Source organism: Sphaerodactylus townsendi, linkage group LG05 (genome assembly GCF_021028975.2).
Source record: "Sphaerodactylus townsendi isolate TG3544 linkage group LG05, MPM_Stown_v2.3, whole genome shotgun sequence".
Taxonomy (NCBI): Eukaryota; Metazoa; Chordata; class Lepidosauria; order Squamata; family Sphaerodactylidae; genus Sphaerodactylus; species Sphaerodactylus townsendi.
Genome location: NC_059429.1, coordinates 74,786,519 through 74,797,349, shown reverse-complemented (window position 1 = coordinate 74,797,349; position 10,831 = coordinate 74,786,519). Strand labels below are relative to the sequence as shown.

At 41.6% G+C, this 10,831-nt stretch overlaps 1 protein-coding gene across 1 annotated transcript in view; it reads left to right on the top strand.

Moving 5' to 3' along the window:
• The first annotated feature begins 338 nt into the window (after positions 1 to 338).
• The window catches only part of DMAP1 (DNA methyltransferase 1 associated protein 1), a 46,518-nt gene continuing 36,025 nt past the window's right edge, over positions 339 to 10,831 (top strand). The window contains 7 exon segments of the mRNA XM_048497444.1: positions 339 to 448; positions 2,396 to 2,516; positions 3,743 to 3,852; positions 5,379 to 5,470; positions 8,031 to 8,226; positions 9,030 to 9,188; positions 10,141 to 10,308. Of these exon segments, the coding sequence (XP_048353401.1) occupies positions 3,751 to 3,852; positions 5,379 to 5,470; positions 8,031 to 8,226; positions 9,030 to 9,188; positions 10,141 to 10,308 (717 nt within the window). The 5' untranslated portion in view covers positions 339 to 448; positions 2,396 to 2,516; positions 3,743 to 3,750.

Here is a 10,831-nt window from a genome sequence, read left to right as displayed (position 1 = left end):
GTCCATTTCATTATTAAAAGTTTTACAATTCAGCTGTGGAAGTTATCCTCCTATCGTAATTTCTATTCTACCTACAGTGTATTGGATTTCCAGCAAAACAAGCGAACAAAATCCTCAGACTAATGCTTCCAGGTTCAGCAAACGAACTTCTTTAATGGCCCCCTTCAAATCCTATACCGCTGATTACCGAATGCAGACGGGTCGTCCTCTGTTCACTTGCATGAAGATTCACGATGCAGACCAGTCTCTCAAAATCGTACCCCACGCTAGGGGGCGCGCGTCATTTTAGCCTTTTAGTCTCTATGGAAAGACGACGCCTCTAGCAGCGCAAACCGGAAGTGATGGTGTGGGAACGATAGAGGATGCCCAAGCGCGCTCTTCATCCAACCCAGGGTTTGGTACGTGTAGTAGAAGAAGCTGTGATGGTGTGGGTCGTGTCAGGGGAGAAGTACGTGCTACCGTGAGTGTGGTTTTTTATTTATTTTTTAAATAAGGGGAAAAGGTTTGTCCTTATAGTGCCGGGGGTGGAGGGTCAGAAAAGTACTGGAATTTGGAAATTCTGGCTTGAAAGTGCTGGGGAAAAAGTGAAAACTGGGAATTGTGTCAGGAAATTGCAGGCAGATGAGGCTTGGAGCTGGCAGCATAATTTTAAAGGGTTTAGGAAATTGAAAGGGGTCTGTAAGATTTGGGCGAAGTCCAGAATGTGGAAATTGAGCATCTGAATGTTGAAAGCTTTGAGCACTTTGGAACACTGCCGTGGATGTATACATGTCCTTTAATGGCATTTGAGGTCTTTTTTTGTCCCATGTTTGATTTTATGCACACACACATTCATTTATACTGTTTTCAGTTTGCCTTTTTCTTGTATTAATTCTCAGTAACAGCAGATCAGAGGAACTGTCATAAGCAAAAGGGACTTCAAATAAATCTACAGTAAACAAGCCTGAATTGAAGAAATCACCTTGGGACTATTCTCACATCTGTTCTCACATTTAGCTACAGCCAAATGGAATGGTCTTACCTTGCCGTAAGAGCAATAAGTTGTATGGGCAAGGGTGAGAGTAACCTTGAAGTGATTTATTTATCCAGATGTGTGCTGTAGACCCATTTAGGGTCTCATCTGCTGTGCTTTCTCCTTCAGCATTAAACTGTGTTTGAGAATTATGAGAAGAAAGTGAAAATTATACACTGTATTTGGTATGAAAACTATGTCCATGTAGTAGACCTGCCAAAATGCAACAAACACAATATTATTCAAAAAAAATCTAATGCAATCCAGCAATGATATGACAGTTCAGCTCAGAGGAATGAACTTCAGAAATCTTACTCAGTAATAGGAATACAAAGTTTACTGTGTGTCAGAGGGACAGCACAATTATAACAGTGCACTCTGATGTGATATCTATCAATCACCTTTCTGGTGAATGCTTTATTCATCTCCCCCCATAATTATGACCAAATGATAAAATATTATAATAAATAATTATGACTTGGTTAAAATATTTTTATCATAGTATGAAAACCAAATAAATCTTAGAATGGCATTTCAAATGTACCAGTTGAAGATGACAATGAAGGTGGGAGAAACTTCATTTTGTTCATTATAAGAACAAACTGGAAATTCTTGGGCTGATATGCCTCCTCCACTTGTGTGTTGTGCAATGATCAGCAATCTCTTTATGCAGGAAATCTACTATCTAACTGCCAATTATTGCAATATCAAATGAACAGTGCCGACCTAAGCAAAGTTATACCTTTCTAAGCCCATTAACTTCAGCTTGAAATGTGTTGCTTACCTACAAACTGGGGACTTAACCTCAGTTTGATTCTGATTTATAGGCAAGTAGCAAACAACAATCTGTTAAACACTTGAATCCAGTCCTCATGTTATAAATAAATTGAGTGAGGGTTGCCAGTCCAGGGTTGCCAGCCAAGTGCTGGTAACTAGTGGAAAACACTGGGGGGTGGGGACAGTGAAATCACTGTTCCCCCCCCCCCCCACCTCCAGTCCGTTTTGCTCCTGTTTCACCATAGAGCAGCAGGAGGAGCCTGAGGGTGCAGAGCAGGTGGTCTCCTATCAAAGCGGAAGACCTGGCATCTCTACCATGGTATCAATGTGCTGCATTAGGGGACAAGTGAGGGCATGCATGAGCCCAAGAAGTTCAGGTTCATTCTCATCGCAAGCAAACTGTGGTTTCTTTGTGACATTTGAATGCAGCCTAAAGAGTCAGTGTGGTAGAGTAGTGGAAATGGCAATAAATGATCAATGTTGCTGATGAGAAAACCTCCGCCATTCAGAAGCTGAATCACTTCTGCATGGAACACCATTGTGATATTGTCATTGCTTATTCTTTTTGATATATTCTTCCTTCCTCTTATTCCCTTTTTCCATTAGGTGTGTGGATCTCTTTACCCAGTATTACACTTGTTCTTAGATATTCTTGATGCCTGAAGCCCCAGTGGCAGCATATTCATAAGTGCGTGTTCTAATAAGTAATAAGTGGGTGTTCTAACAGGTAAGAGGCTACCTCTATTTATCCAGTGCAAAGAGAATTAGCAAGGATTGATTTTTTTCCTCACTTGGACTTCCATGAGCTCAGGATTGCAGAGTTTGTTTAGGTTTTTTTGTTTCAACTACAATACATTTTGTATATTCAGTAATGAAAAAAACAGACAGATTAAATCTGTGCACAGGTTCCAGTGGGTATAGCCAGATCAAAAGCCAGAGAAGCTGCTTTCTGAGCAATTGTCATATGTGGACAGGTGTAACTATATCACTTGCTGCATGGGTGTTGTAGGAGAAGATCTGAAAAAAATAATTCTCTGCTTAAAACCTGGCAGTATCTTATAAAGTAAAATTTTATGGTCTTTTATCATATTTTAGAGAGTTCAGCTTGTGATTTGAATTCTGACAAGCTTCACCCAACCAAGCATAATAACATTATGTATGTATATATCTGTTGGTATGATTTTAAAACAGTCTTTAGGATCCTCTCAGGCCTTCTTTTGGGGAGGGAAGGTGGCATGATATACCCCAATGTGATCAGATCTCAAAAGCTAAGCAGAGTCTGTACTTGGAAGGGAGACCAGCAAGGTCATTATAACTCTAATAGTAACTCTTCAGTGTTTCAGCCAGCAGCTCTCTTTAATAAGATTCATTCATTTCAAAATAAACGTGTTGTTTAAAAATATTTTCTTCAATACACACAAAGTAGTTTAATGGAGGTCTTTATGCTATGGTGGCAAATATTGCTGAGGCAACTTTTTAAAAAAATCTGCACAAATAATCAGATCTCCTGTGGCTAACCAGAGGTCTTGCAGGTCAAAAGTCCACCTGGGCCTTCCTGCTTTCTGAAAACATTTGACGAGCACCAGGAAGGGTGTCAGTAGGGATCATGATGCCCATGGGCACCACACTGGGGACACTGATATAAGATAACAAAGCTTTGATCTCTATTCCCCTTGATGGTGAACTTTTAGGTGTCTGCTGAGATTGTTGTAGCTGCTTGCATTTTTTTAGGCCAGGCACATGGAAACCAGTATCAATTCTGGATTAAAATATAAAGTTTCTGCAAGTGAGACATTTGTTTTCTTTAAAAGGAGTCAAAAACAATTAACTTAGCAGAGTAGGCTGTCTTCTTTAGGAGTCTAGCTGTAGATTAATGATGGTATGTTGATGTTTGCCAAAAGGCTAAGAGGCAGTATTGGGCTTTTAACTATGCTTTTTTCCACCTGGTCCCAGGCAACAACATGACCACAGGAGCAGATGTCCGGGATATATTGGAACTGGGGGGCACAGAACCCGAGAACATAGGAACTATAAATAAAAAAGACATCATCAACTCCGATAAGGTATAATTTGGGAGTAGTTAAATGGGTTGTTTGAATCTTCAGTAATTGATTTCACTTTTGGTTTTCCTTTGTCCCAGATATTCTTGGGGATATATCTGGCAGTGAGAGCCAGCGTAGAGTAGTGATTAAGGTGTCGGGCTAGGACCTGGGAAAAACCCCATTTACACCACATAAGCTTGCTGGGTGATCTTGGGCCAGTCGCACATTCTCAGCCCCCACCATAGCTAGTATTTGGGTAGGAAACCTCCAAGGTATACCAGGGTCATGACGCACAGATAAACCACCTCTGTGACGTGAAAAAAATATTTGCCAATATTCTTGTAAAAGGATAAAGTTAGATAGCCATCCACATCTATGGGAAGGAATGTTTCGGATATGATGCAGGGAGCAGAGTCTTCACTATTGTCCAGTGCCGGGAGGTTAATTCTGAGCCTGAGGCTTTTTTTGTTTGTTTCTTTTAGTGATGAGGTGAGGGAGTTCTCCTTGTTTTGCAGCTTAAGCAGTGGTGCAGGTAGAGTGGTTCTGATGGAGACACTGCTATTACACTTGTAAACATTAAACTGCCTTGAGAACACATAAAAATATGTTGTTGTTTTGCATCTTACTAGGATTTTCCTTCAAAGAGGAATGTCACAGCTCTGTTCTTGAGGAAGCATGTTAGCCTTTGTTTTCCATGAAATTGAAACAGCTTAAATATCCCCAGTTCTTTGCTGTCTATGCCCTCTTGCAACACTTTACTCCTTGAAAGGAATGTGGTAACTCAATTAAGTTTTGGCCACACAGTGAATTGTTCTGAGTATATTCAGCTGAGTTATATCATATGAATGCCCTCTTTCTGGTCCATTAATATGACTCAAAAATTAACATATTGTACTCTTTATAACACTTCAAATGAATAATGTTTTTCTATACTGTGATGTTGGAGTTTACAGAACATTCCTAAAGCTGTGATCACACACTCTTTCTGCTTTCTGGGGAGAAAAGAGAAAGATGCTGTGAAGCAGTTTGTCAGCAACATGGGACGATGGAAATGGAAGGCGGGCTTGCTGATAGTATAGGAAGGGAGGTCTGATGATACTGTTGGAATGGTCTGCCTCAGTCAGCTGTAAGTGCAAAGCCTCTGCAGTTCTGTCTCCTCCCCCATGCCCAGGATATTACCATATTTTGAAAGCCACTGATGAAATGGCTTTTGGGGGAAATGGCCATGTGATAGAGAAGACATCTACCCCTGCACCAGCTAAAAATGATGATGACTATATTCACTTTATTCCTTAATTTTTTTTAGGAACGCTCTGTAACAAAAGTACGCTTCCTTCTTCTTTTCAGACAGTGAGCAGACTTGAATTTAACTAAACCCAAGTTTTAACTTGAGATTAATTAAGCTAGATTTCCTGGACATCAAAAGGAGATAACGGGCACATTCTTCCCAACAGTAAGCTTTCATTCTGTCAGGAAACCTCTGCCTTAGTGCAACACAGTTGATAATTATTTTTTCCAGTGCCCCTAATAAGGATCTTCTGTTTCAGAAAAAATCCAAAAAGTCTTCAGAGACCCTGACCTTTAAGAGGCCGGAAGGAATGCACCGGGAGGTCTATGCCCTGCTATACTCTGATAAAAAGTAAGAGCATTAGCATAGCTTTGGTCCTAGAAAACGGTGGGTGCCTTCCTCTCATGCCCTCAGCTTTATACATATGAAAATCTCGACACTTTGGTTTTAATGTATTTTGAAGTTTTATATCTTGCCAGTCAACTACAGTGTAGTACTCAAATCACTTAACAAAATTATAATGTTTCAAATGAAGTGGTACATAAAGCAAAATGGAAAAAAGTGTAAACACAGCTGAAACAAAGATAGATGATGGTAAAACTGCAAATAAAGCAGCAAAAAAGTCATTGGCAACAACCATAAAATATCAACACAGTGTAATTATTCAGAATAAGATACTGTTAAAGGTACACTAAAAGGTGCAGAAAAGTGCTGATTCAGAACACCCTTGGGAAAATGAAGTTCCAAAATCTGGCTGAAAAACAAATACACCCTAATTTGACCTCCATTGTGTGAAAATGTAAAGCAGGGTACCATTGATGAATCTCAGAGGCGTATTAAGGTAAAATGGTGCGTGGAGACAAGGGCACCCTGCCCCGGCTCCCAGCCAGTAGTCCCTTCTGCCCTCCCCTTCTGGGGAGAGCAGAAGGACTGCTGTCCCCCATCCTCCGAGAGCTGCTTTTATAAGCACTAAGGATGGGGGGTGGGGCTCAGTGAGGGCATGACCGTGCCCCTGCCCCAGGGTGTGGCCCTGTCTCCCTAAGCCCCGCCCCTGGTCTCAGTGCTTATACAAGCAGTTCCCGGAGAACGGGGGACGGCAGTCCTTCTGCTCTTCCCAGAGGGGAGGGCAGAAAGGACTGCCAGCTGGGAGAGGGGGGGCGAGGCTGGGGGGTGGTGTCCTTGGGCCTCCTTGGCCCTGCCCATGTCAATGACAACATGGGCTATGCTGAGGGCACCCGAAGTCAACGACTTGCCATCTTCCTGGTCACGTGAGGGGTCCGATTTTGCGCCCCCACATGACCAGATTAGTGGCGCCCAGGGACAGAGGGCACCCCTTGCCCCTGGGTAAATATGACACTGATGAATCTCAAATTACGACCTTACAAATACCAGTATCCCATGTAGGGTTTTAAAAGCACTATGAGACAGTGCTAGAAACAAGTGAAGCTGAAATTGTACTGGTATCATATGCATTTCATACTGAGTCTTAATTATGACTCCTGCGCCTACATTCTGAACCAGCTGAAGTTTCCAGTAAATTCAAGCCAATATAGAACACATTCTGGTAATCTATCTGGATATAGCCAAGGCATGTGGAAATGTGGCCAGGTTCTTTTTGTCTAAAAATAGCTGCATCTGAAAAAACACTCCTGCCCAGTCCTGCAGTATGTTTCTCCAGTAGTGGAGCCAGACCCCCACCCCCAAACCTGATCTTTCTGATCTCATTAGGAACTGGTTAGACCTCTAATCCCAGATCAGTTTCCCCCTCATTGACAGGATATGTCTCCTGACTGAATTCTTTTGCTCCTATCCACCCCTTTAAGGCTTTTCTGCAGCTTTTTAAACTGTTCCGTTAGCTTTGGACCTTTTCAGGTAGCTCTAACTTCATGAAATGGAAGTGCTGTTTGAGTGTTTCTGATTTCTATGATCCAGATGACTGCGAAAATATTTTAAAAGAGTGGGAGGAAATAATACTTCTATATTTTGGGGAAAAACTGAAATGTTATCGTTTTAAAAACAGATATATTCCATCGTTTCTTGCAGAATCTAAACTTATTTCATTGTTTGAATGTAAAAATGTATTATGGCTTGCTTAGCAACTAAAACAGTAGTCATTGATTATATTTTGTGAAATAAAAGTCTATTACCTTACATTACTACACCCTAAAATACCTGAACGCATCTTACATTTTGCCAGTTGAGAAAATAAGAATAAAATGAACAGTTGAAAGCTAAAACCATCAACATTGAAGTATGCAAAATGACATTTTTGTTCTGTGTACTTGCAGCTTGGTGTACAACTTGTTTTACGTGCCCAAGGAAGCTTTGGGTTATGCCTCTCAAACAGCAGGCTACTTTTACTTCCTGTACATTATCAGTAGCATTGCAACACTGTAACACTGAAATGTAACATAAAATTTAAAATGTTGTGCCAAGGTGCTCAATCTGCAGGTTTTTCCAAGAAGGTGTGAGGAACAGTCAAGAATCGGTTTGCCAAAGGTTTCTGAAACTTGATGCGTGTTTTGCATTTTGACATAAATAACTATGATTATTCCAGATCTGTCATATAAGGTGAAGATTGTTTGCATTAACTAAGGAACTTCCCATGTTCAATTCTGTGCTTGCTTCCAGATTATTTTTTGCTTTGGTTTTTAGTCTTGGGGACTGAGTGAGACACTCAGTGAATCTCATTGATAATTTCTGCCATTTATATGAAGGCTTTAAAAGCTGACTTGTGTTTGTCTGAATGTTGGTTTTGTGCCAAGTGTAGAATCCAGGGATCAAGAGCATGCACGATCAAATTGGCTAAAGCCTTCAGTCCTCCTCAAAGATCATGGAATTGACAGTGAGTTTGTGAAATGAGTTCCATGCCAAAAGCAGATTCATCAACTCAGGTTGTATCTCTTTTCAGGGATGCGCCTCCTTTGCTGCCAAGTGACACAACGCAGGGCTACCGTACAGTCAAGGCAAAGCTGGGCTCCAAGAAGGTGCGACCTTGGAAGTGGATGCCCTTCACCAACCCTGCTAGGAAGGACGGAGCGATGTTTTACCACTGGAGGAGGGCAGCAGAAGAGGGCAAGGATTACCCCTTTGCCAGATTTAACAAAGTACGGAGACTTGAGGAGCACTTAAATACACTTTCATTTGAGTATCTGAAAGGATTGTCTCCAAATACCCTTTTTGAAATGGTTACTATAAGCTTTCAACTTAAAAGTCTATGTTTCTGAAACCACAGGTGCCATATCTTGAAATACAAAGTTATTTCATATATCTATCAATCTTGCCTGTAAAAAAGCTGGGAAGGCTCCAAGTCATAATTTAACCTTCATAGTGACTTCTCATTGGAAGTTGCCAAATTTGTAATCTGTTTTCTGGACTCTTATGGAACTGTGTGAGTGATCGGGTTAGTCCAAGAGATTCAAGTTTTCGTTCCTTGTGGCCTGAAAAGTTGGATCTGGAATTATGAACATTACCAGGAAGTACCAGCAACTGAACTGTTATGTTGCACTTTTACTTTAAAGGCTTCCACTACAGCATCTACAGGGAAGTTTATGTAGCTGAGACACACATGACTTCAATATGCCTAAAACTTGCACACCTTCCTCATGAAACTGGAAACTCAAAAAGGAAAAGTGCAGAGCATTTCTTCAGTTATCTTGGAGGGAGCTTGGGGGCCCTATGACTTTGAACCTTGGGATGTGAAATTGGAATGCAGATGATAGGCTCTGAAGGCATATGATGGGGAGCATAGAGGAGGACAGCTAGGGTTTTCTGCTCTTTGAGTGCCTTAGAATCTTGGGGTTGTCTGCCTCATAATCCTCCTGCTAGATTCAGAACAAACAGTTTTAAGTGTTGACCACTGTAGTCCATTGTGTGAGCAGCCTCTCCTAATCCTCTCTTCTTGCTGCAGGCAGTACAAGTTCCTGTTTATTCAGAGCAGGAATATCAGATGTACCTTCATGATGATGCCTGGACCAAAGCTGAAACCGACCACCTCTTTGATTTGTCACGCCGTTTTGATCTCCGCTTTGTGGTCATTCATGATCGCTATGACCACCAGCAGTTCAAGGTGAGTGTCAGTTCACTAATATCTTATATACATAAGTTGCAATGAGGCTGTTGTTGCATAGCTGAAGTTCTGGCTTTAATAAACCACTTTTTACTGCTTGACAAAACACCATAGTACAGCAGAAGTAAACATGGGAAAGGACTCAGAGGGCCAGTTAAAGCCTGGCTGTCCTTCTGCCTGGCTGTCCTCCATTCTCTGGTACTGTTAAGACAAAGCACTGGAAAAAGTTCTAGCGTAGCAGTACGCACACTGGCAGGTGGGAACTCTTGTACAACATTCTGACATCACAACAAGCTGTGGTTAATATCAGATTGGTACAAATGTGGTTCATCGTGCACATCCCTTGTTCTTCCCGTTTGCCTTTGAGTATTAGCTACTTCTCAGTTTGTTCAGGTTCCAATTCACTATAATGTCTGAAAACTGGCACCTTGCAGAATTGGAATTTGCTTACCCACACTTTCCAGGATCGTAAACCGGGATTTACCTGAAGTGTAGAAATCTGTCCTCCAGTTTGTCGTGGCACCTACATTTGAACATCACAATGAATTGGAACTTGTTGATCTTGCCGAACAATGTTCAGTCACGCTCCATGCTAGAGGAGAAGAAAAGTGGGAAGAGTATGGGGTATATTTGCCAGTATAGCAACAGTGTTTGTTCCCAATTGGAGTTTAATTGCAGCTTATTTTGTCTCCAGAACACATCTGATGGTTCTTTTCTGAGTACTGCCACTGAAGTTTTGTATGAATTCTTACCTTCTGTGATGGTTAAGTGACATTGATGGGCACTGAGGAAATGACCTTGATAAATGGATGAAAAACATCTGTGGGCAGTGTTGCGGGAGTGGCCCAGTGTGTGTGCCTTTAAGACCAAAGAAGATGTTGCATCTGCTTTCTAGCCTCACTCTTATGTCTTGGTACTTTGCTTAAGTCCCGAACCCTTCTTCTCTCCTTAGAAACGATCAGTGGAAGATTTGAAAGAGCGCTATTATCACATCTGTGCCAAGCTGGCCAATATTCGTGCTGTCCCAGGCACTGATCTGAAAATCCCTGTGTTTGATGCTGGTCATGAAAGGCGCAGGAAGGAACAATTGGAGAGGCTATATAACCGAACGCCGGAACAGGTAATCTTAGGAAGAACCTGCGTGGGATAGTGATTGGACTAGGATCTGGGTGACGTGAGTTCAAATCCTTCATTGGCCAGGACGTTCAGCAAGCCAGTTAGTTTCTGATTGTGGAATCCCACTTCACAGGTTGCTTAGATAAAATGACAAAAGGAGAATAATGTACGCTACTCTGAGCAGCTTGGGCAGGCATGATAAAAATATGCTAGTTAGAATGAGACCATTAGAAGGCACCATGGCCTCACATTTCATTATGTATCATCTCTGTAGAAAATTGATCTCTTCAAATTGGTGCCCCATTCCCCCTGGGGCAGTTTTCTCTTCAAGACAATGTTCTTGGGAACACCTCTAACCAGTGGTGGGATTCAAATAATTTAACAACTGGTTGTTTACAAGCACCATTTTAACAACCGGTTCTGCCGAAGTGGTGCGAACCTGCAGAATCCCACCACTGCCTCTAGCCACTTGAGGCGTATTTACCAAATAATGGGCCTGAATGCATTTGTTGATGTGTGTAAATTAT